The following is a 21,165-nucleotide window of genomic DNA, read 5'->3' on the forward strand; positions in this document are numbered from 1 at the left end:
GATGGATACAATTCTGGAGAAGAAAATAAGTTACCTGTAACTGTGGTTCTCCAGTATTGGTATATTTCATAGATTCACATGCGACCCACCCTCCTCTCCCTAAGAGGTTCTCCTCATTGTTGGTACTATATCATATTAACACTTGTGCTAAAAAAAATAGGAGAGACAGAAGCCTCTGAGCGGAGTGTTTCTAGAGGGTGCTGCAACCTGTTTGGTTGGAGTTTGGTTTCTTTTAAAAGTTAGGGATATGTTACTAAAGTGAAGGTTCTATAGCCTTTCCAAGCTATGTTTAACATTGCACTGCTTCTCTAGTTGTAATGCGGGACTCCCGCTTCAACGACGTGGAATGATTCAAGCATGTGATTCTATAAGCAATACCAATACTGGAGAACCTCAGTATTTTCTTCTTATAAATTACACAAACTTACTGTGCACAGTACAAGATACTCAGACATAGCACAATACCAGTCTTCCGTAACTGGGACACACGGAGGCAATAAAGAAGCCCATACTACCAAAAATCTCATTTGTTTGCCAGACCCTTCCCCATGATCCACTTTCCCCTCCCAACTGCCCCATCTGTAAGAAAGTGCAATGTGTCATAGATCAGTTATTGTGTGCTAGGCAGCAGCCCTGGATGGCCTGACACACTGAAGCATTACCAGTTATCAGAAGATGTGGCCTAGCAGCTAGAGCTCCTGACTTTGGAACAGGGCTAAAAAGTCCGTAGCGGGCACAGGTGTTTTCCCGGCGAGCCGGAAGGGGGAGGCCTGGTTTTGCAGCAGTGTTGCAATACCGGCCCACTGAAACAAAAGCAGCAGCAGTGGTGCTGAAGCGGCTGGCAAGAGTGCTAAGGAGGCATTACTGCCTCTCACTAGCAGGCACATGCAGGGTATAGTTACATGCCTTTCAGGAAGAAATTGAAAACAACTATTTTGACATTCACCATAATGAGGTAAGAGTTCATCTGGGGTTAAGTACTGCATGCCCTCGCTACAGCAATTCTAGGATCTTTGTGACACAATAGCTAATGGAAACTTTGACTATAGGTTAGCTGGGCACCATGTTTCTAGTCTAGGCGGGTTTGGTTGCAAATCATTGTTATCAGGTGCGCCAGTTCGACTGATTTCATGTATGCAAACGAAGACCATGCCCATGTAACAAGTTTGGTGGTTATATATAATTCTAGGATTGTAGTTGAGTGAGGTGTTGACCTCTCTTTGCTTAAACCTTCTATTGCAGTTACACCTGCTTATCGTGGGTTGTTTGGATTACGCTTAACAGTCGTTTCAAAAGAAATTATGTTATCCACTATTGAATCTTTAATAGATTCACATGCTTGAATCATTCCTCGTCGTCGAAGTGGGAGTCCCACTGAATTATAATATAGCAGTATGTATTACTATCATAGGCTCTAATGGGAATGTACAACCATTTAGATGGCCTATGTCCTTTTAAAAAAAGGGCCAAACTTAAAGCCTCAACCAGTGAGGCAATAGCACCCTCTAGAACACTCACTAGAGAGCCCGATTTCCTCAGATTTTCACGTCACTTCGTGTGTGAAGTGAGTCTCACTGAGCTCCGCTCAGTTTTCCTCTATCCAGATCTTGGAAACCTACTACTACTACTACTCTACAATGTCTGATACAGCGAGGAAAGCCCTTTTCAGACCCTGCAAGACCTGCGGTAAGAAAAGGGTATATGTAGATGATCCCCATAAAGACTGCCTCTAACCCCAACATAGAGGGAAAGAGTGTTAAATTTGTCATCATTTTTCCTCCGAAACCTTGAAGAACATAGCTTCTTCTGGGCTTCAGACGGCAAAAACTCAGAAATGATCAGCTTCAGAGGAGGACGGTGACACAAAAGACCCAGATCACACAAGCAATGGACTTCTGAGAAAAGCAGGAAGGTCCTCAAGACATCCCACAACTGCGAATAACTGAAAAAGGAGGAACACAAACAAATCTCCTCAGAGGCAGCCTGATCTGATCCTACCACTGCATCTACAAGGGCTGGGGATTGCCCTCACAAATCATCTTCTGAATGTGAGAAGTTAGCCTGGCATATGATGTCCACCAGTTCTAGTGGGCACCTTGCACTAGTCTAATCGACCCATATTGATGGTGGTTGTAAAGCCAACCTTATAGAAAGCTATCCTAGTGGTAGTATGGACCAGCAGTCATCAGGCTAAGACTTCAGAGAGCGTATCAAGCAAGTTGTTTTACCAATTATAATCCCTCGAGTACCAAATGAAAGGACACCACACAAGGTATATATCAAATATATATATATATTTATTCTAAACACAACCCCTCTGCACTCTTTATGAGGTCAGAGGTAAAAGTACAATACAAGTTACTCAATTACTATTTGATAAGTTGCACAGTATAGGTTATGTCCTAGGGGCCTCACAAACCATATACTAAAATAGTGGTATAAGAACCACAAGAGAATTAGAAAGCAGACCTAGGGCCTGTTGAATCGCTCCGGCTACCCTAAACAAGCAAAGGTTAGGAAGTAGGAGGCCCACAGGAGACACGTGCCGATTGTGCGCCGAAGGCGCGCCAAAGGTAAGCCCGTCCGCGCCCGGACCGCGCCCAGGGCCAGGACCCCTGGCCCACGAGGACCCCGACCTCGACCGACCCGCCTGACGTACACCGCCGCCACCCTCATCGCACTCAACACCGGCCGACTCCCAGATTGCCACCAAGCCTCACCACGACGCACCCACGGACCTTTCAGCTGCCACGCCTGCAAATTCTCCTGCACCCGGACCTGCCGCACACCTGCACCCGCCAAGTCGAACACCAGCAGCACCCACCTCAAGTGCATCCTGCTCAACACCCGCTCCGTCCACAGACACGCCATCGAACTCTGGAACCTCCTCGACACCACTGCCCCTGACGTCGCCTTCCTCACGGAGACCTGGATGAACGCCTCCTCAGCGCCCGACATCGCCATCGCTATCCCAGAAGGCTACAAGATCGTCCGGAGGGACCGCAACGCCAACCAGTGGGAGGAGGCATCGCCATCATCCACAGGAACACCATCCGGCTCACGACCAGCACCGACAACACCCTGACCACCGCCGAACACCTGCATTTCCAGATCCACACCGACCCGAACACCACCCTCAGAGGCACCCTGATCTACCGACCCCCGGGACCACGCACACAATTCAGCGAGGACATCGCCGACTTCGTCAGCCCGCACGCCCTCCCCTCCGCCGACTACATCCTCCTGGGGGACCTCAACTTCCACCTGGAGAACAACAACGACCGCAACACCAGCTCCCTGCTCGACAACCTCGCCAATCTTGGACTCAAGCAGCTGGTGTCCACCCCCACCCACCTCGCCGGACACACACTCGACGCAGTCTTCTCCTCCAGCCCAGACATCGACTTCAGCCACGCCACAGAGCTTCAATGGACGGACCACAGCTGCGTCCACTTCACCTTCAAGAGAACGACGACCCACCACCACCAGCAACAGACCGCCCGCAGAAGCTGGAACAAGATCACAGCAGACCAGCTCGCGACCTCCCTGAGCCAGCACCCTCCTGCCAGCTCAGCGAACCCCAGCCAGGCTGCCGACAACCTCACGAAGTGGATCAGCATCTGCGTGGACGAGCTCGCCCCGCTAAGGACCCCGCCCAGCAGACCCGGCAGCAAGAAAGCCCCGTGGTTCACCGACGAACTCAAGAGCTCAAAGAAGAACTGCCGAGCCCTCGAGAAAGTCTGGAGAAGGGAACCTACACCGGACAACAGGACCACCTTCAAGCTGGCCACCCGTAAGCACCACCAGCTGATCCGCGCCGTCAAGAAAACTGCATTCAAGGACCGACTGGACAACAACGCACACAACTGCAAGGAACTCTTCAACATCGTGAAAGAGCTATCCAACCCCAGCGCAGGAAACAACGACATCACCCCATCGTAAGACCTCTGCAACTCCCTCGCTTCATACTTCCACAACAAGATCGCGGACATACACAACAGCTTCAGCAACCAACCAACGCACACCAGGACCGAACAACCACCCCCCACCGCCACCCTCCACGCCTGGACCCCGATCAACACCGAAGACACCATCCAAACGATGAACTCCATCCACTCCGGATCACCGACCGACCCCTGCCCTCACTACGTCTTCAACAAGGCCGACGCTGTCATCGCACCCCACCTGCGAGACATCATCAACACATCCTTCGACACCGCCACCTTCCCTGAGAGCTGGAAGCACGCCGAACTCAGCGCTCTACTCAAGAAACCCACAGCGGACCCCACCGAACTCAAGAATTACCGCCCCATCTCGCTCCTCCCGTTTCCAGCCAAAGTCATCGAGAAGACCGTCAACAAGCAGATGGCCGCCTTCCTCGAGACGAATGGATCCCTCGACCCCTCACAGTCCGGCTTCCGAGCCAATCACAGCACCGAGACCGCCCTCATCGCCGCCACCGATGACATCCGAGCCCTGATGGACAACGGAGAAACAGCGGCCCTCATCCTCCTAGACCTCTCCGCGGCATTCGACACTGTCTGCCACCGCACCCTAGTACAGCGCCTCAGCAACGTCGGAATCCAGGACAAGGCGCTGGAATGGATCATCTCCTTCCTCGACGGAAGAACACAGAGAGTCCGCCTCCCACCGTACAAGTCAGAGGCATCCGAAGTCATCTGCGGCGTCCCTCAAGGATCCTCGCTGAGCCCCACCCTCTTCAACGTCTACATGAGCCCCCTCGCGGCCATCGCACGCCAACACAACCTGAACATCATCTCCTACGCCGATGACACCCAGCTGATCCTCTCACTGACCAACGACCCCGCCGCTTCCAGAGCCAACCTTCACGAAGGGATGAAAGATGTAGCCGAATGGATGACGACCAGCCGCCTGAAACTGAACTCAGACAAGACGGAAGTCCTCATCCTGGGCTCCTCGCCCTCCGCCTAGGACGACTCCTGGTGGCCCCCCGCCCTGGGCACCGCACCCAAACCGACGGACCACGCACGCAACCTGGGCTTCATCCTGGACTCCTCCCTCTCCATGACCAGGCAAGTCAACAACGTCTCCTCGGCGTGCTTCAACATCCTACGCATGCTACGGAAGATCTTCTGGTGGATCCCCACCGAGACCAGGAAGACCGTCACCCAGGCCCTCGTCACTAGCCGACTGGACTACGGCAACGCCCTCTACGCCGGTACCACCGCCAAGCTCCAGAAGAGACTCCAGCGGATCCAGAACGCCTCTGCCAGACTCATCCTCGACATCCCACGAACCAGCCACATCTCCGGACACCTGAGAGACCTTCACTGGCTCCCCGTCAACAAAAGAATCACCTTCCGCCTCCTCACCCACGCACACAAAGCCCTACACGACCAAGGCCCGAGCTACCTCAACAGCCGAATCAACTTCTACGCTCCCAAACGCCACCTCCGATCAGCCAACCACGCCCTCGCCGCCGTCCCCCGCATCCGAAGAGCGACTACAGGAGGAAGGTCCTTCTCCTACCTGGCCGCCAAAACCTGGAACTCCCTCCCGACCGACCTGCGCCTGACCCAAGACCACCTCTCCTTCAGGAAGAAGCTGAAGACCTGGCTGTTCGAGCAGTAGCGGCACCCCCCCTCCCCCAGCGCCTTGAGACCCTACGGGTATGTAGTGCGCTCTATAAATGCCATTGATTGATTGATTGATCTAAACACAGCTGCGGGTTACCATTGACTTTCTATGGGAAACGTAGAAGTTACAAATATACAATTTAAGGACACTACCGGATGGACTACCATGGAACCCTTTTTTTAACTAGGACACTTCGAGAGTCAAGACCTACGGGAGCACCGGAGTACTCGTGTTACCTCACCCAGGGAAGCCGGGTGCATAGGTGTCTCTTCGTGTCTGGTTTTGTCGTTGTTTTCAATGGAGAGCTGCGAAGAAGTGCTGCAGGCGATCAGAGGAAAAGTGTCCGGGTGGATCCAAGGGTGGATCGAAGATCTGTAGAACCTGAAAGCAGAAGGGACAGAGTCTGGGTCCTTGCCAGTGACCAGGGTGGCGATAGGAAGATGCCACCAGATGTCGGGTGATTTCAGGTGAAGATGTGAAGTTTGTCTCTTCAGCCACGAGGACCAGGAGGCGTCGACGATGACCAGGAGCTGGATTGGAGCTGTCCCACAAAGGATCTAGTTGACTGCGGTGTCGGCATCCGGACTGGACCCAAAAAGCCTTGGCAAACGCAACCCAAACAGGATGTCGAGATTGGCTTCGGAGCAGACCAGTAAGGTCTAAGGAACTTCTCCTTTGCAGGGAAGTTGTAGCAAGCCTGGAGCAACCAGGAAAGCAAGTTAGATTCAAAATGGAGTCTTCCAGGGGCTCACTAGCCAATGGACTAGGAACAGGGAAGACGCGTCGAGCTGAAATGCAAAAGCGGGGCCCAGGGGTCATTCGTGGAGTGGGGACCTCTGAGCTGCAGTGCAAATGGTGCTCGGGTCTGGGGCTTCAAGCACCCCAATGCACGACTTCGAGTTACCTCGTGAAGTGAGTGCAGCTTGCAAAATGCAGGATGTCCAGGAGTTCCGGTCCCACGTCTCTCGTGTCCGCCACGGGTCTCAGCTTTGTTGTGAGCAAAGGTCGGGGTCAGAGATGTCTGGAAGTCCATGTCCTGTGTCGCAGACCCTTCGGGATCCGGCGGGAGCCTCGAAAATGCAGACCGGCAAAGTTGCTGTTGGTGCCTGTTTGAACAGGGTGGTCACTCCTTGACCACAAGGGAGATGTCTTCCGTCTTCCAGTCGAAATGGAATGTCGAAGGTCCAGGATGTATGTTTCAAGGTTTCGTCCAGGGTAATCTAAAGTCCTAGTGACTGGGCTCCTATACTTATACTAAGTTTAGGGGCTGGACTACCTTTAAGGTCCCTCCTATGGGTGGACCTGGGAAGAGGGTGGTTACACCCCTTTCCCTTTGTCCAGTTTCACACCAGAGCTGGGGCAGAGTGCCCCAGCAACCAGTTTGAACTGGGAAATGCATGGAGCACCTAGTGTGCCTCAGGCAGTGTCTGGAAAGCATTCACTGAATGCAGCCCTCCCTGCCCCAATACACTAAAGCCTGTCTGGGGAGGTGCTGGCACCTCCCTGGATTGGAAGCCTATTGTCCAAGCCTCCTCTGCCGGAGTTTCGTCCAGCTGCAGGTCATCCATTTTGTGATGCTGAGGCTCTGTTTAAGTTTAACCGGGTAAACCAGTAACTACATGTCTTCTCCCTCTAGAAGGGTGGAATGCTACCTCCGCCACCAGAACTGGCGGGGGTAGTATTGCAAAGTGTTTGACACCTTACACAACATGTTTTAATAAAGCCAAACCAATGTTAGCATTAAATGCGAGGATTATAATGCACTTAAGAGTATATGTTATGACTAAATCATAGAACAGCTATAAGAAAATGGTTGCGAAAGCTGCAGAGGGGCTCAGCTCATGCTAGGGCACCCTCTCACATAAAACCAAGCACTCTGCCTCTAGGATTGTTAAGGCATGTCATATGAGTGACTTATAGGTGTATATGTGTCTATATGTATATATAGATAAAAAAAAAAAAGAAAATGTATATATAGATATAGGTATACTATATCCAAGTAAGGGGTGATTACACCACCTTACCCAGGCTGTGTGAACAGACCTGTGGTGTCAGTTTGGAAGGCAAACCAGGGGTGGCACAATACATGCTGCAGCCCCTGGTAGGCCTTGGGTGCACCTATGCCCTGGGTACCTATGGTACACTATACAGGGGCTCACAAGGATGACCCAGTAACCAATCTGGTATGTACCTAAAGTACATGGGATCAATTTAGAGAGAGAACATCTGGGCTGTGGGCCTAATTAGCAGGGCCACAACCACACTAAAGTAAAAAAAACAGAGAATCACAGCAAAAAGTGGGGTAACCATAGGAAGCAGACCCTACTCTCCTACACTGAACTGTCAACATTGAAGCAAAAACCCCACCATAGAGCCCAATCGACTACACCGTTGTTAGTGATATCATCGACGGCCACAACCATCACTACCATCTCATCATCGAGACCGTCGACGGCGAAGACAACGATGTCAGCCATTGACGCCCCAATCCCGTTGATGAGGATCTCCTTGTCTACGAAGACTCCATTGACCACAACATCGACGTCAATATCATCGATGAAACCATTGATGACCCCGTCAACGACAGTCCCGTTGACTGAGTTTATTGATGCTATCAAAAGCAAGTCAATTGGCGGCCCTTACGCCAAAGGCCATTCCGTCGTTGACGCCTCAGTTAATGATGATAAATTACTAAAACAGTTAAAACAACCTTTTAACCTGAGGTTACCTCACCAGTAAGGTTTTTCCGCTCCCCCCAAGTTATCTATTGGACCTGGAAGATTCAGATGATGACAGCCTCTTTGGCCCAGTTCGTAACCCATCAGAGCTCCAGGTTAAATATCAAGATGAAGATGATGACATGGAAGAACAACAATACTCTCAGCATTATTATGCTTCTCAGCTGAAGCATTACCAACAACCTTATGAATATTACCCTGAACCACAGCTGAAACAAGAGGGAGTTCAAGTACCTCTATCACTCTTTAAAGATTTGCAAGTAGATGTTGTAGGACTATCGGAAGAGGTTTCTGGAACCTCCTCAGTAGCATCCAGTGGCTCCACCTCAGCCTACCTCCCCTGCAACTTCAATACCCCTGCCTACACCGATCACACCCAGGATGACACCCACTTCAAACACAGCGCCACCTCCAACAGATGACCCATCGTCAACAGATGATGATCAAGAAGAAGGCATAATGCCAGACCCTTAGCCTCTCAAAGATGAATGGCACAGTTACCTAGTTCCCACTCCATCACCTCCACCATCTCATCCAGCATACTCCCCTCCAGAGGATATTGAAAGGTTTCACAACTTGATGGATGGAGCTGCGACAAGGTTTCACCTCCCAGTCTCAGTCAACCAGTCTGACATTTTTTATATGATTTCAATCATAAGACAAGGAAATCGGTCAGCGCCATCCCCATCATATGTTATATATGGGAAGAAGGCGTAAAAGTATTGAAGAACCCGGCAGCGGTACTGCCCCGTATCGACAAAAATATAAGGATCCAGAAGATTCTCCTTCCTGCATCACAGGTCATCCCAAACCGGACTCAGTCATACCATAAGGCACACAACGCTGCCCCAAGAACCCTGCCATCCAGATATCTACGCCACCAGATAAGGAGGCTAGGCGTTTAGATAATATAGGTAAAAGGTTTTCCAGCATGTCTGCCATCTCAGTTCATGCGGCCAACTCTAGCTATCCTGGGCCTATATGATAAGCGAATGACATGGGTGATCTCATGGACCTCACACCCGAGGACAAAAAATCTGAAGCAAATAAAATATTACAGGAGTGTAAGCCGAGATCGTAGACAATGCAATGGACATAGCCTCCACCGGTTTTTGCCAACTGGCCTTATCAGCAGTTTTAAGGCGACAGGGCTGGATAAAAGCGACATGGTAACTCTTCGAAACCAAGGAGACTATATGACAACTCTGATCTTGCGGGTTGCATAATTCCACATCCCTTTACATCCGAAACACTGCAAATGTCTTTGTTTTACCGTAGCCAGTACCCGTTACCAGCCCAGAGTCCTCCCATTCCGCCTCAAGTCAGCTCCCAGAATATTCACCAAAATTCTTGCTCCAGTAGCAGCCGGTCATCAGGTATTCCCCTGCCTGGACGATTGGTTGCTAAAAGTTCAAACACCCTCATAAGTGTCTGAAGCCACAAGAGCTTGCATCATTTTGTTTCACAAACTAGGTCTCACAGTCAATCATCGGAAGTCAACAACTACTCCACAACAGAACATATTGTTTCTCTGCTCCATCCTGGATACTGTCCAGAGCAAAGCCTTTCTCTCGCATGACAGACAACAATACCTAGCACATCTTTCCGTCAACCTGTCCAGAGAAAGTTAGTTTCGGTATGCTTATTCAAGTCACTGAATGGCATGATATCCTCTGCCATAAATCTGGTCCCTCCCTCTGGCACGTCTGAAAATGAGACCATTGCAAGAGTAACTTCAGAAGCAGTGGATCCAGAAACAGAGGTCCTTCAACTTAATAAACCTCTCCCCAAGGATGGTGCAGACACTAGCTTTGTGGTCTCGTATCTCCAGTCTCTCCAAGAGGCAACCTTTCTTGCCACAAGTATTCGACTTAGTCATAACTATAGATGCCTCTATGGAAGGCTGGGGAAGTCATCTCCAATACCTATAAATACAAGGAAAATGGTCTGCGCTCCACAAGACATTGCATATTAACCGCCTAAAGTTGAAAGCCATCTTTCTCACCCTCCAAGCATACCTAGATTTCTCTGAGGGCCGTACATGTCTCCGGCATAAGCAACACCTTGGCGGACACACTCAGCAGAGTCCAGGATGGATGTCACAAGTGGGAATTGAAACGGTGGAAGCCAAACAAGATATTTTCACTATGTGGGCAGCCAGCACTGGATCTCTTTCTGACCAACAAGACTCCAGATGTCAATTCTACGCAGTTGATACCTTCTCCTGGGTTCGTGGGGGGGATGCTCTTTTGATCAGATGGTCCAGGATCTATCTGTGTGTTCTTGCTTTTTCACCCTAAGTGCGCTGTGTATGCCCAGACGTGGGTCCCGGACTCACTGTGCCTCTGGATTCAAGCTTGCCTGGCTGATGAGGGGTGATGCCCCGAAACCAGTCCCAGTATGCTTGTTTCCGGTCCAGGGAGGACCTGGCTTGGCAGTTCAGGCTGGACTGTTCCCATGAGGCACAGGGTCAAGACTGATTTGCATATGGGTGGGTCTAAACTGGGGTGGCATGGCGAGCAAAAGAATGATGAATTAACCCAGATCTCTTGACTGGGGGTTATGCCCAGACGTGGGTCTCGGGCTCACTGTGCCATTTGATTCAACCTAGCCCGGCTGATGAGGGGTGTTGCCTCGAAACCTGTACCAGGATGCTTGTTTCTGGTCATACGAACATACTGGGTAAGCTCATTTGGAGTATATGATTTGCCATTCTATTCTTTTTTTTTTTTTATTCTTTTTATTGAGTAGTGAAACAAACACGGTCAGTAAGTTACAATAATCTCGATTCCGTTTCAGCACCAGTAATACATCTGTACTTTATACATTTCTCACGTTTATAGCCCCAAGAAAAACAATTTAGTCTATGTCTTCTGAGCCAGTCTGTGGGACACGGGGAGGCTCGCATATGTTTCCCCTAAAGTCATTCCAGCTTGACCATACTTCTCCCCATTTGCGGGGGCACCCTCTTGCTGTATATACAGTTTTTTCTTGCAGCATGCACCAATCCATGTTGCTTTGCCAGTCTATCAGTTTTGGTGGATTGGGGGCTCCCCACAATCTAGCAATGTTTCTCTTTGCCACCATCTGCCCGAGTGTCACCCAGATTTTCCCTTTTGGAGATAGGTCCGTGGGCTCCCAGATATTCAGGAGACATCTCTTAGCCTCCAGGCGGATCTCTACTTCCCACACCTCCCGCATACACTGCAACACTCGTCTCCAGTATATTTGCACCTTCGGACAGTCCCACAGTATATGAAAGAAGATGCCTGTCCCTCCACATCCCCTTCTGCAGAGCCCCTCTCCTCCCCTCCCCATCGCTTGTAGCCTAGTACATGAGATATACACTCTGTGAAGAATTTTCAGTTGGATTAATCGCAATCGGGCCGATATCGCCACCTCCCTAGGGGAGGCAAGAGCATTTATCCATTCTTCCTCATCAATCTCTAACCCGTCAGCGACCCATTTCTCTTTTAGTGGAAGGAGCGTGTCGGGGGGATTGTTGATGAACTTTTTATATGTGAGAGAGATGACGTGTTCTGTAATGTGTCCGTCTAATAATCTGTCTTCGAGTGGGGAGGTCTGAGGCAGTGTCGTCTCTGGTGGAATGTTCGCTGTAGGAAGGTGGATATCTGACTATGGTTACCCCCAAACTTTTTGCCTGGTGTTTAGCTGGATTTTTGACATAGTTGGCCTGGGATCCTGCTATTCAGGGCCCCAGGCTAATTGCTCTCTCCTTAAAATGGACTCCATGTACCTTAGGTGCATACACAATTGGAATTGGTTCACCTTATTGGCCCCTGTAACAGTGTACCCAGGTACCCAGGGCATAGGTGCTTCCAAGGCCTACCAGGGGCTGCAGCATGTATTATGCCACCCCTGGCCTGGCCTCCATATTTTGACACAACTGGCTGATCACTCAGCTGGGGTAAGTCGGTGTAACCACCCCTTACTTAGGTGTAGTATTCCTATACCTAACCTAAAATGGACACATATGTTCCTATCAGTCACTCCTATGGAAGGCCTCATCAATCCTGGAGGCAGAGTGCTTGGAAATATGTGAGATGGTGCTCTGGCATGAGCTGAGCCTGTGTGCAGCTTTCGGAACCATGTCCTTTAGCTGTTTCATGATATTGCCATACCATATACTCTTAAGTGCATTATGAACCTCGCGGTTAAATGCTATCTTGGGTTTGGCTTTATCAAAACATGTCGAGTAAGGTGTCATACGAATTGGAATACTACCCCCTCGCCAGTTCTGGCGACGGGGGTAGCAATCCACCCTTCTAGAGGGACACGACATGTACCTAGCCTGAACCCCGGTTAAAGTTAAACAGAGCCTTAGCATCCCAAAATGGATGCTGCCACCACAGACACAAGTCTGACCTCCTGCTGCTGGGAGTCCTTCCAGCGAGGGCAGCTTGGACAAAGGGTTTCCTGCCTGGGGAGGTGCTAGCACCACTCCAGACAGGATTTTGTGTATTGGGTAGGACAGGGCTGAATAGAATCAAACATGCCTGGGGCACACAAGGTGTCCCTGTGCATAGGACAGTTCAAACCGGTGCTGGGGCTTTCCAGCCCCAGTCCTGGCGCGAAACTGGACAAAGGAAAGGGGGTGTAACCACCCCCCTTCCTGGTTCCACCCAAAGGAGGGACCTAGTAGGTGATCCGGCCCCCCAGATTCGAATAAGAGTGGGAGCTGTGTCCTGAGACTTCAGATCATCCTGAATCAACTTGAAATACAGAAGAAGACTGGACTTCGACATTCTGCTGCACAGAAGACGGAAGAGAATCTCCCTTGTGGCCAAGGAGTGACCACCCTGTGAATACAGGCACCAACCAGCAACTCGACGTCTGCTTTGCCGCCGCCTCCCGCCTCCCGCCGGAGCCCAGAGCCTGACAAGACCCAGACTCCCAGACTTCTCACCGCCCGATCCACAGTCCCTGTAAAGAAGGGACCCGTGGAGGCACCGAGAGACGTGGGACCGGACCTCTTGGAAGACCCCCGAAACGCTGACTGCGCAGCATCAGAGGCACCCTCGACGCTGTGCTTTGGGGTTTGAGAAGCCCCAACCTCGAGCAGCCCTTGCACCGAAGATCAGCCCCCCAGCATCTCCAAGATCTGCGTGGGGCCCTTTTGCACTGTGCCACTCGACGCGCCATCCCGGCCACTTGCCACGCGGCTAGTGGCCATCTTGGCGACGAAACCTTCAATTTACACTGCGGGTCTGGTTGCTCCAGACTTGCCCTCGCTCCTGTAAAAAGGAGCACCTGCTCTGACCTTGCTGGTCCGAGTAACAAGCCTTTTTCGATTCCTGCGTGGCTTGCATTAGCCAAGGTCTGTTTGCTCCAATCAAGTTGCCGACACCGCCAACAGCGAGAAGCCTGCGTGGGACAGCTCGTGACCGACTCCTGGACGTCTTCGACCCCTCGTGTCCACGTGGCTGCAGAGAGAAGCTACACCTCGACGCCTGTTTGCACCCGACATCGCCTGGTTCCACGGTAGTCACTGGCTAGTGACTTTGAACATTGTCCCCTCTGCTTTCAGGTCTTCACCTCTTCAGATCCACCCTTGGATCCACCGGAACTCTTCACATCGAGCCGCTTGCAGCATCTTCAGCTCCAAGCACCCTCGACCTGCGTGACGAAACCCGACACTACTTCGACCCTATGCACCTGCTTCCTGTGGGTGAGGTAACTCAGCTCCGCCGGTGGTCCCACACTGGTACACACCTCTAGTGTCTGTGTCTAAAGTTTCATCCTTCTAGGTCACTCGGAAGGTTCCTTTTTAACTAACTTTGTAACTTTTACGCACCATTGACATTGCATTGGTAAAGCGTGCACTTTCCGCACTGCACCCGAGTCCCGCGGGCCTTTCCCGACTTCTTCACTGCTAGTCCCGAACAGCTCCAGCGATTCCCCAGGCCCTAGGCCTCTTCACTTTCCCCATAGTGGTTCTTATACCACTATTTTAGTATATGGTTTAGGTGGCCCCTAGGGCTCATCCATAATTGTGCAACTTTTGTGTATTTAAACTGTGTTTTGTTTTAACGCATTTGCTTCTGTGCTCATAAAGAGTATCAGGGTTATTTGTAGAAATAAATCTATATATATTTTCAATATATATCTGTGTGGTGTCCTTTCATTTGGTATTCAAGGGATTGTGTATGGTAAAACAGCTTGCTTCACATGCCTTTACAGAGTTTAGCCTAAGACTGCTTAGTCCATGCTACCCCTAGGATAGCTTGTCTATAAGGTTGACTTTACAACCTGCACCATAAGGGTTGCTTGGCATGGTACAAGGTGATCACTAGAACTAGTGAGCATCATATACCAGGCCAACTTCTCACATTCGCCTGCAGGGAATGTCGCACTTGCATGTACCTGAAGTGTTCGGTGTGAGCTAGGTCGTATGTTTCTTGCAGATGGGCAAACGTGTGAATTCCCTTAGGGCCCCAGACGTCTCTGATTTGTGAGATTCCTATCAGGTCCCAGTTACGGAACCCCTTGGTGTGCCTCAAGTTGCCAAGTTTTTTGGAGGCCCAGAGTGGAGTTGACATAGTAAGGACATCTGACCACCCTAGTTTCCGCTGAGCGATATGCCATATCTGTACTGAGTGTTGAGTTGATCCCGTGAGTTGGTGTTTACCCGGCTTGGAGTAGAGTGCGACCTCGTAGTTCCCCCCAGGAAAGCCATTCTATTCTTGTGATATGGTCCTAGGTGACCTTGGTTAACAAGATGGAATTCTAGATATTTTGGTTTATCAGGAATAATGAATGTGTCGAAGAAGAGACACTTTTATTGATCTTTTCATTTTGTGTTGTAGGTTTTGAATATTATATGCAATACAATAATGATAAACACATGAAAGGGATGGAAACTAGATCAACTAATTAGTTTTATTTTTGCAATGACCAGCCGATGAGTAACCAACAGTGATTATGTTGATTTGTTATATGTGCACAGAATGGATTACACTATTAGATTGATGTTCTTTTGTTCCTTAGCCTAAAATAAACCTCGTGATGAAGGACTATTTAGTCCGAAATGCATTGATAATAAAATAGATTTTTGCATGATCACAGCAGTAGGAGATTTCACTTGACAAAACAATTGGTCAACATTGAAGAACAATTCACATAGAAGTGCCAGGGGTACATTGCATTTGGTTTATGGAATGCAACTGTAGATACGTCTTCACATCCAAATAACGTTTCTTTCTACAGTCTTGCACCCTCAAACTGCATGCTATGTTAAAAATCTCCTCTATATCCCTAGAATCTGGCATGAAAAAACTGACCTATAATTTAAACTTCTGATTGTCATCTCTCCTTCTTTCTTCTAAGTGCCTCTCTCCTTCTCCTCCATCCTCTACGTACCTTCTTTCTGACCACAACCCACGCTGTTGCCTGCATATATGCCTTAATGTCTATAATTGTATTTCTGCAAAATGCCAACAACTCATTTACAAGATCACAACCTTACCCTCTTCCTCTGACGGTCATACCCCTGCAACCTAACACTACTTTATCTCCTCTTGCTTATCTACTTATCCCAGCAACCATGACCTTGAGCCTCCTCCCCCAGCCACAAAGAAACTGGAGTGAATGCATGGCATGGTTTGCTTGGACACACAAGACTAGTCCCAGTAGCCAACAATAGACATTAATAATGGACAAACCACTAACGATGGGATCTGGAGGAATATGTAATCTTTTTTCGCATGTGTTTACCACGCATGCCATAACAACGCGGTCGGTACAACGACTGCGTTGTTATTTGGCATACCATTACAACGCAAGTCATAACAACGACTTGCGTTTGGGGGCACTGGATGTTGGAATAGTATAAATTACTATTCCAACTGCAGTCTGTTTGGACACTAGGGAAGGTTTTGGATTTTAAATCCAACACCTTCTGCCCCCCAACGCAAGTCGTTTGAACACACAAGACTAGTCCCAGTAGCCAACAATAGACCATATTAATGGACGAGCCACTAACGATGGGTTCCGGAGGAATATGTAATCTTTTTTCGCATGTGTTTACCATGCATGCCATAACAGGGCGGTCCTTACAACACTGCGTTGTTATTTGGCATACCGTTACAACGCAAGTCGTAACAACGACTTGCGTTAGGGGGCGCCGGATGTTGTAATAGTATAAATTACTATTCCAACTCCAGTCTGTGCGGACACTAGGGAAGGTTTTGGATTTTAAATCCAACACCTTCTGCCCCCCAATGCAAGTCGTTTTTCGTACTTGCGTTGTAACGGTTTGCAAAATAGTGTGCTGGGCTAGGAAACGCTATATAAATGCAATTACAATTAGAATTACAATAGAAAAGTGGCACCTAATCGAACTGGGTCTGGGGATCCCAAATGACCGCTATCTTCCAGCAGCCCAGCTAACAAGGAAAGAGGTGTGGCGCTGCAGCCAGGATGACTGACACCTGCCGCTGGGGCTCATGGTTCGATCCCCGGCACCGTTGGCAGGTCAGCCCAGCATCATGTGACTCTGGGCAATAGCTTGCTTAATCTTCCCGACGGCCCCAGCGCCGGAATGCCTCTGGGTAGCTGTGCGCTTTACAAATATTGGATTTACATATTTACATACATGGCTGAATGTAGTAGATCCGAATCAGAAATAAACTGGGCCTTTATTGATCAATTGATCTTTAGCATACACACTTGGAGGGCGCCCTGAAATTCATAGCTTTGGGCCTGTATTATTCTCGCAACATTGGCAGTGTGGGATGAAGTGGGTTTGGAAGATGAGCTGACATCCTTTACCTCGCTAGTCACTCGTACTTCTCTCCACATTCACAGGAAATGCGTTTGTTAAATGGTGGGAGCTAGGGTGACCAACCGTCCGTAAATTTCACGGACAGTCCGTAATTTTGGCCGTCTGTCCGTTGTCCGAGAAGGATTCTTTAACGGACGCCATTTGTCCGTCATTTTAGCCAGGCACCGGTCTCCCCACCCTAACGCCGGCACAGCTTCCGCATAGCTTCCCCCCACCTCCCTCCTTGACTCCGATGCTCATTCAAAGCTCAGATACCCCGCAGCACTGGAGAGGCACAGCGGGATGGCACCCCTCACACCTCCAGCCTTGATGAGCTGTTAAGAGGTGCTCAAAGGCGACTGAGAGGGAGGGGCTGCAGCTTCAGGAGCAGGGATATCCATTCAGATGCAAACAGCCCTGAATGGCCACGTCTTTGCAATTTAGAGGGGGCCTCACACATTCCCCTCAGCCCAGGGCCCCAAACATCCTAGACTCGGCCAGATTACACCGAAGCAGCACGTGGTTCTCTTCACATAGCTTAATTACTGTCACTAAATTGTAAGCAAACCTCAGTTCTTCAAACATGCAGTTTATAATGTAATAAAATAAAGAAAAGGCACAATCGCACCCACACTGATTAACAAAGTATGGAGGACAATCAGTTCAATCAGTTCTCTTAGAGTATCTCCTGTAAGTACTGTACATCACTGTGGGGGATGGCATTTTGGACAGAGAGCCTGTCTTCGTTGTCTTGTGCAGGAGGGGGCGAGGAGCCTAAGATGATACTACAATACTGCATTCCCACCCCTGTGCCCACCCTGGTGGATCCTGTTCCCCCTCCTGTGATGGCACCTGTCCCCCCTCCCCCCGCCTGTGATGGCTCCTGGCCCCCCCTGTGATGGCTCCTGTCCCCCCCCACTCCCAAGGCTGTGATGGCTCCTGCACCCCCTGTGGTGGATCATGTCTCTGCCCTGGGTGGATTCTGTCCCAGTCCTGGAATGGATCCTGCAGCGAGGGTGGAGTTCCTGATGGGCCTCTTCTCAAAAGGGCTCAGCTCAAAATTAATATGGAAAGGTGGGCGAGTGAGTAAGTGAAGGGATGGGTGGATGGTTGGATGAATTAGTGAAAGGGTAAATGGATGAATGAAAGAGTGAATAAATGGATAATGAGAGAGGATGGATGGATTGATGAGTGAGGGGAAGGATGGAGAGAAAATGTAAATAGCTGGATGTATGGGTGGAAGGGTAGCTGGATGATGGATGAGGGGAAAGATGGATGAGGGGAAGGATGGATGGATGAGGGGAAGGATGGATGGATGGATGAGAGGATGGATGGATGGATGAGGGGAAGGATGGATGGATGAGGGGATGAATGGATGAGGGGAAGGATGAATGGATGAGGGGAAGGATGAATGGATGAGGGGATGGATGGATGGAGGGAAGGATGGGTGGATGAGGGGAAGGATGGATGATGGATGAAAGGAAGGATGGATGAGGGGAAGGATGGATGGATGAGGGGAAGGATGGATGATGAGGGGATGGATGGAGAAGGATGGATGGATGGGTGGGTCGATGGATGGATGGATGATGAGGGGAAGGATGGTTGGATGGATGATGAGGGGGTGGAAGGATGGATGGATGAGGGGAAGGATGGATGATGAGTGGGTGGAAGGATGGATGGATGGATGGATGGATGGCTGGATGGATGGATGATGAGGGGAAGGATGGATGGATGGATGGATGATGATGATGATGATGATGATGATGATGATGATGATGATGATGATGATGATGATGATGATGATGATGATGATGATGGTGGGTGGGTGGGTGGGTGGGTGGGTGGGTGGGTGGGTGGGTGGGTGGGTGGAAGGATGGATGGATGGATGATGAGGGGATGGATGGATGGATGATGAGGGGAAGGATGGATGGATGATGAGGGGGTGGGTGAAAGGATGGATGGAGAGTGGGTGGGTGAAAGGATGGATGGATGAGGAGTGGGTGGGTGAAAGGATGGATGGATGATGAGTGGGTGGGTGAAAGGATGGATGAGTGGGTGGGTGAAAGGATGGATGAGTGGATGGGTGGGTGGGTGGATGGTTGGGTGGATGATGGGTGGGTGGGTGGATAAGTGAAATGATGGATGGATTGATGGATTGATAAGTGGAAGGTGAATGCATGGACGTATAAGTGAAAGGGTGGATGTAAGGATGAATGAGTCAGTGAAAGGGAGGGTAGATGGACAAAAGGATGAATAGATGTGTGAAGGAGTGAAATGATAGATGGATGAGTGATAGGGTCAATGGATGGATTCATGAGTGGATGAGTAGATGGATGGGTGGGTGGATGGATGATGGAAGGAAGGTTGGCTAAGTGAAAAGGTCGATGGAGAGAGAAAGGGAGGATGGATGACTAAAAGAGTGGATGGGTGGAAGGATTAGTAAGTGAAAGGATGGCTGGATTGGTGAAAGGGTAAATGGCTGGATGGATAAGTGAATGGATGAAGAGTGGATGGATAAGTGTACAGATGGACAGGGTGAAAGGGTGGATGGATGGATAATGGATGAATGAGTGAAAGGATGGATGAAGGGATGGATGAGTGAAATGATAGATGGAAGGATACATGATGGATAGGTTTGCAAATGGTTGAATATGTTTGGAAATGGCTGGGCTTACTTATATACTATTGCGCGGCCTCTGATGTGTCTGTAAAACTTACCTATTGTCCTGAAGTTTTGTCCTGAATTTTGACCTCCTGTCCTGAATTTGTGTCCTGAATTTTGACCCTTTGTCCTGAATTTTTACACTCACTGTCCTGAATTTGCACCAATGCCAGTTGGTCACCCTAGTGGGAGCAGGAGTGTAAGCAAATAGACAACTTTCCTAACCTAACAGGAAAATGAACATTTGCAGCTATCATACGCGATTTTGGCTGGTTCCCCTGCACAGCACTTAGAGTTCCGCCTGGTATTATCTAAAATATATATTGCATATTTTCTTCATGAAGTTTTAATTTTGCAATGTTTCTCTTCTTTCCAGTCTCCGATTATATCAAGCAGCTCTGCTTCCAGCAATCTCTCATTGGTAAATTTTGATGATGGATTAATTACCTCGCCAGGCCCTGTTTGCAGTATCGCTGATGTAAGAAGAGAGAGAAGTTCTAGTGTTGGCTGTGCCGAATCTGTAGCCCAATCCTCTTTAAACTCGCGAGAAAAAGTACTGCCAGCATTACATTCGTCATTGCCACAACTTCAGACTGCTTCTCTGTTACAAAACAGAACTGCTTCGCCCACATCACTTCAAAACTCTAGCTTGAGCTGTCACATTTCATTTGTTTCTCCAGCAAGTGAAAACCTTGCCTCAGGGGATTTTTCTGTTATAGCACACACCGCCTCTGCGACTCTCACCCACAATGCTGCTGCTACTTTTACTCCGAACAAAGACCTGCTGCTTACCTCGCAAGCACAAGTGCCATGCAACATTTCATTGCAAGCTACTGTGATAAAACAGCCACCAGGACCGCCATCACAAAGAAGCTCTTCGTCTTCCCTGTCAAATGCAAATTCTGGAACAAGGCTCAAACAGCAAAAAATTGTGCCTGCTCCTCATCCTGAAACTGTGTCTTTAGTGGTAAAAAAAGCCTTCGTAGCGACAGGTAAGCTTAGTACTGTTCTGTTTAGTTTGACTTTTAAATATGCAAGCAATTTTTATGCTTGGAGTTTGTTACCAGAGAAAAGATTGCATATTATACATAGCCTGTGCATTCCCAAGTGATGAACATTCCACTGAGTGTCAGAATTGGAAAACTGCCTTTCACAGTAGTTAATAAAACTTTTTAATGTACATTATCATGCATGCTTGCACCATGCAATCCCTGCTACCATACCAGGTAAAAGAGATATCAGCGCGCTGTACAAAGAACAACTGTTTTGATGCAAACATTTCTTCCAGACAACCAGTTTCATCAACTTTTCTAATGCAGAGGACATTAAATGCATTATAGTTCACTAAATGTTCTTAGTTATCC

At 49.2% G+C, this 21,165-nt stretch overlaps 1 protein-coding gene across 4 annotated transcripts in view; it reads left to right on the forward strand.

The window, feature by feature from the left end:
* Positions 1-21,165, forward strand: part of MLXIP (MLX interacting protein) — a 1,607,115-nt gene that overhangs the window by 868,664 nt on the left and 717,286 nt on the right. For all 4 annotated transcript variants that reach the window (XR_013602573.1, XM_078667550.1, XM_078667551.1 and 1 more), the window contains one exon: positions 20,178-20,793. Coding sequence is in view for 3 of the 4 variants with exons in the window: in XM_078667550.1 (XP_078523676.1) it covers positions 20,178-20,793 (616 nt within the window). In the remaining variant the exon portion in view is untranslated. The remainder of the gene's footprint in view (positions 1-20,177; positions 20,794-21,165) is intronic.

The sequence above is a fragment of the Lissotriton helveticus genome, chromosome 11 (assembly GCF_964261635.1).
Source record: "Lissotriton helveticus chromosome 11, aLisHel1.1, whole genome shotgun sequence".
Classification (NCBI taxonomy): Eukaryota; Metazoa; Chordata; class Amphibia; order Caudata; family Salamandridae; genus Lissotriton; species Lissotriton helveticus.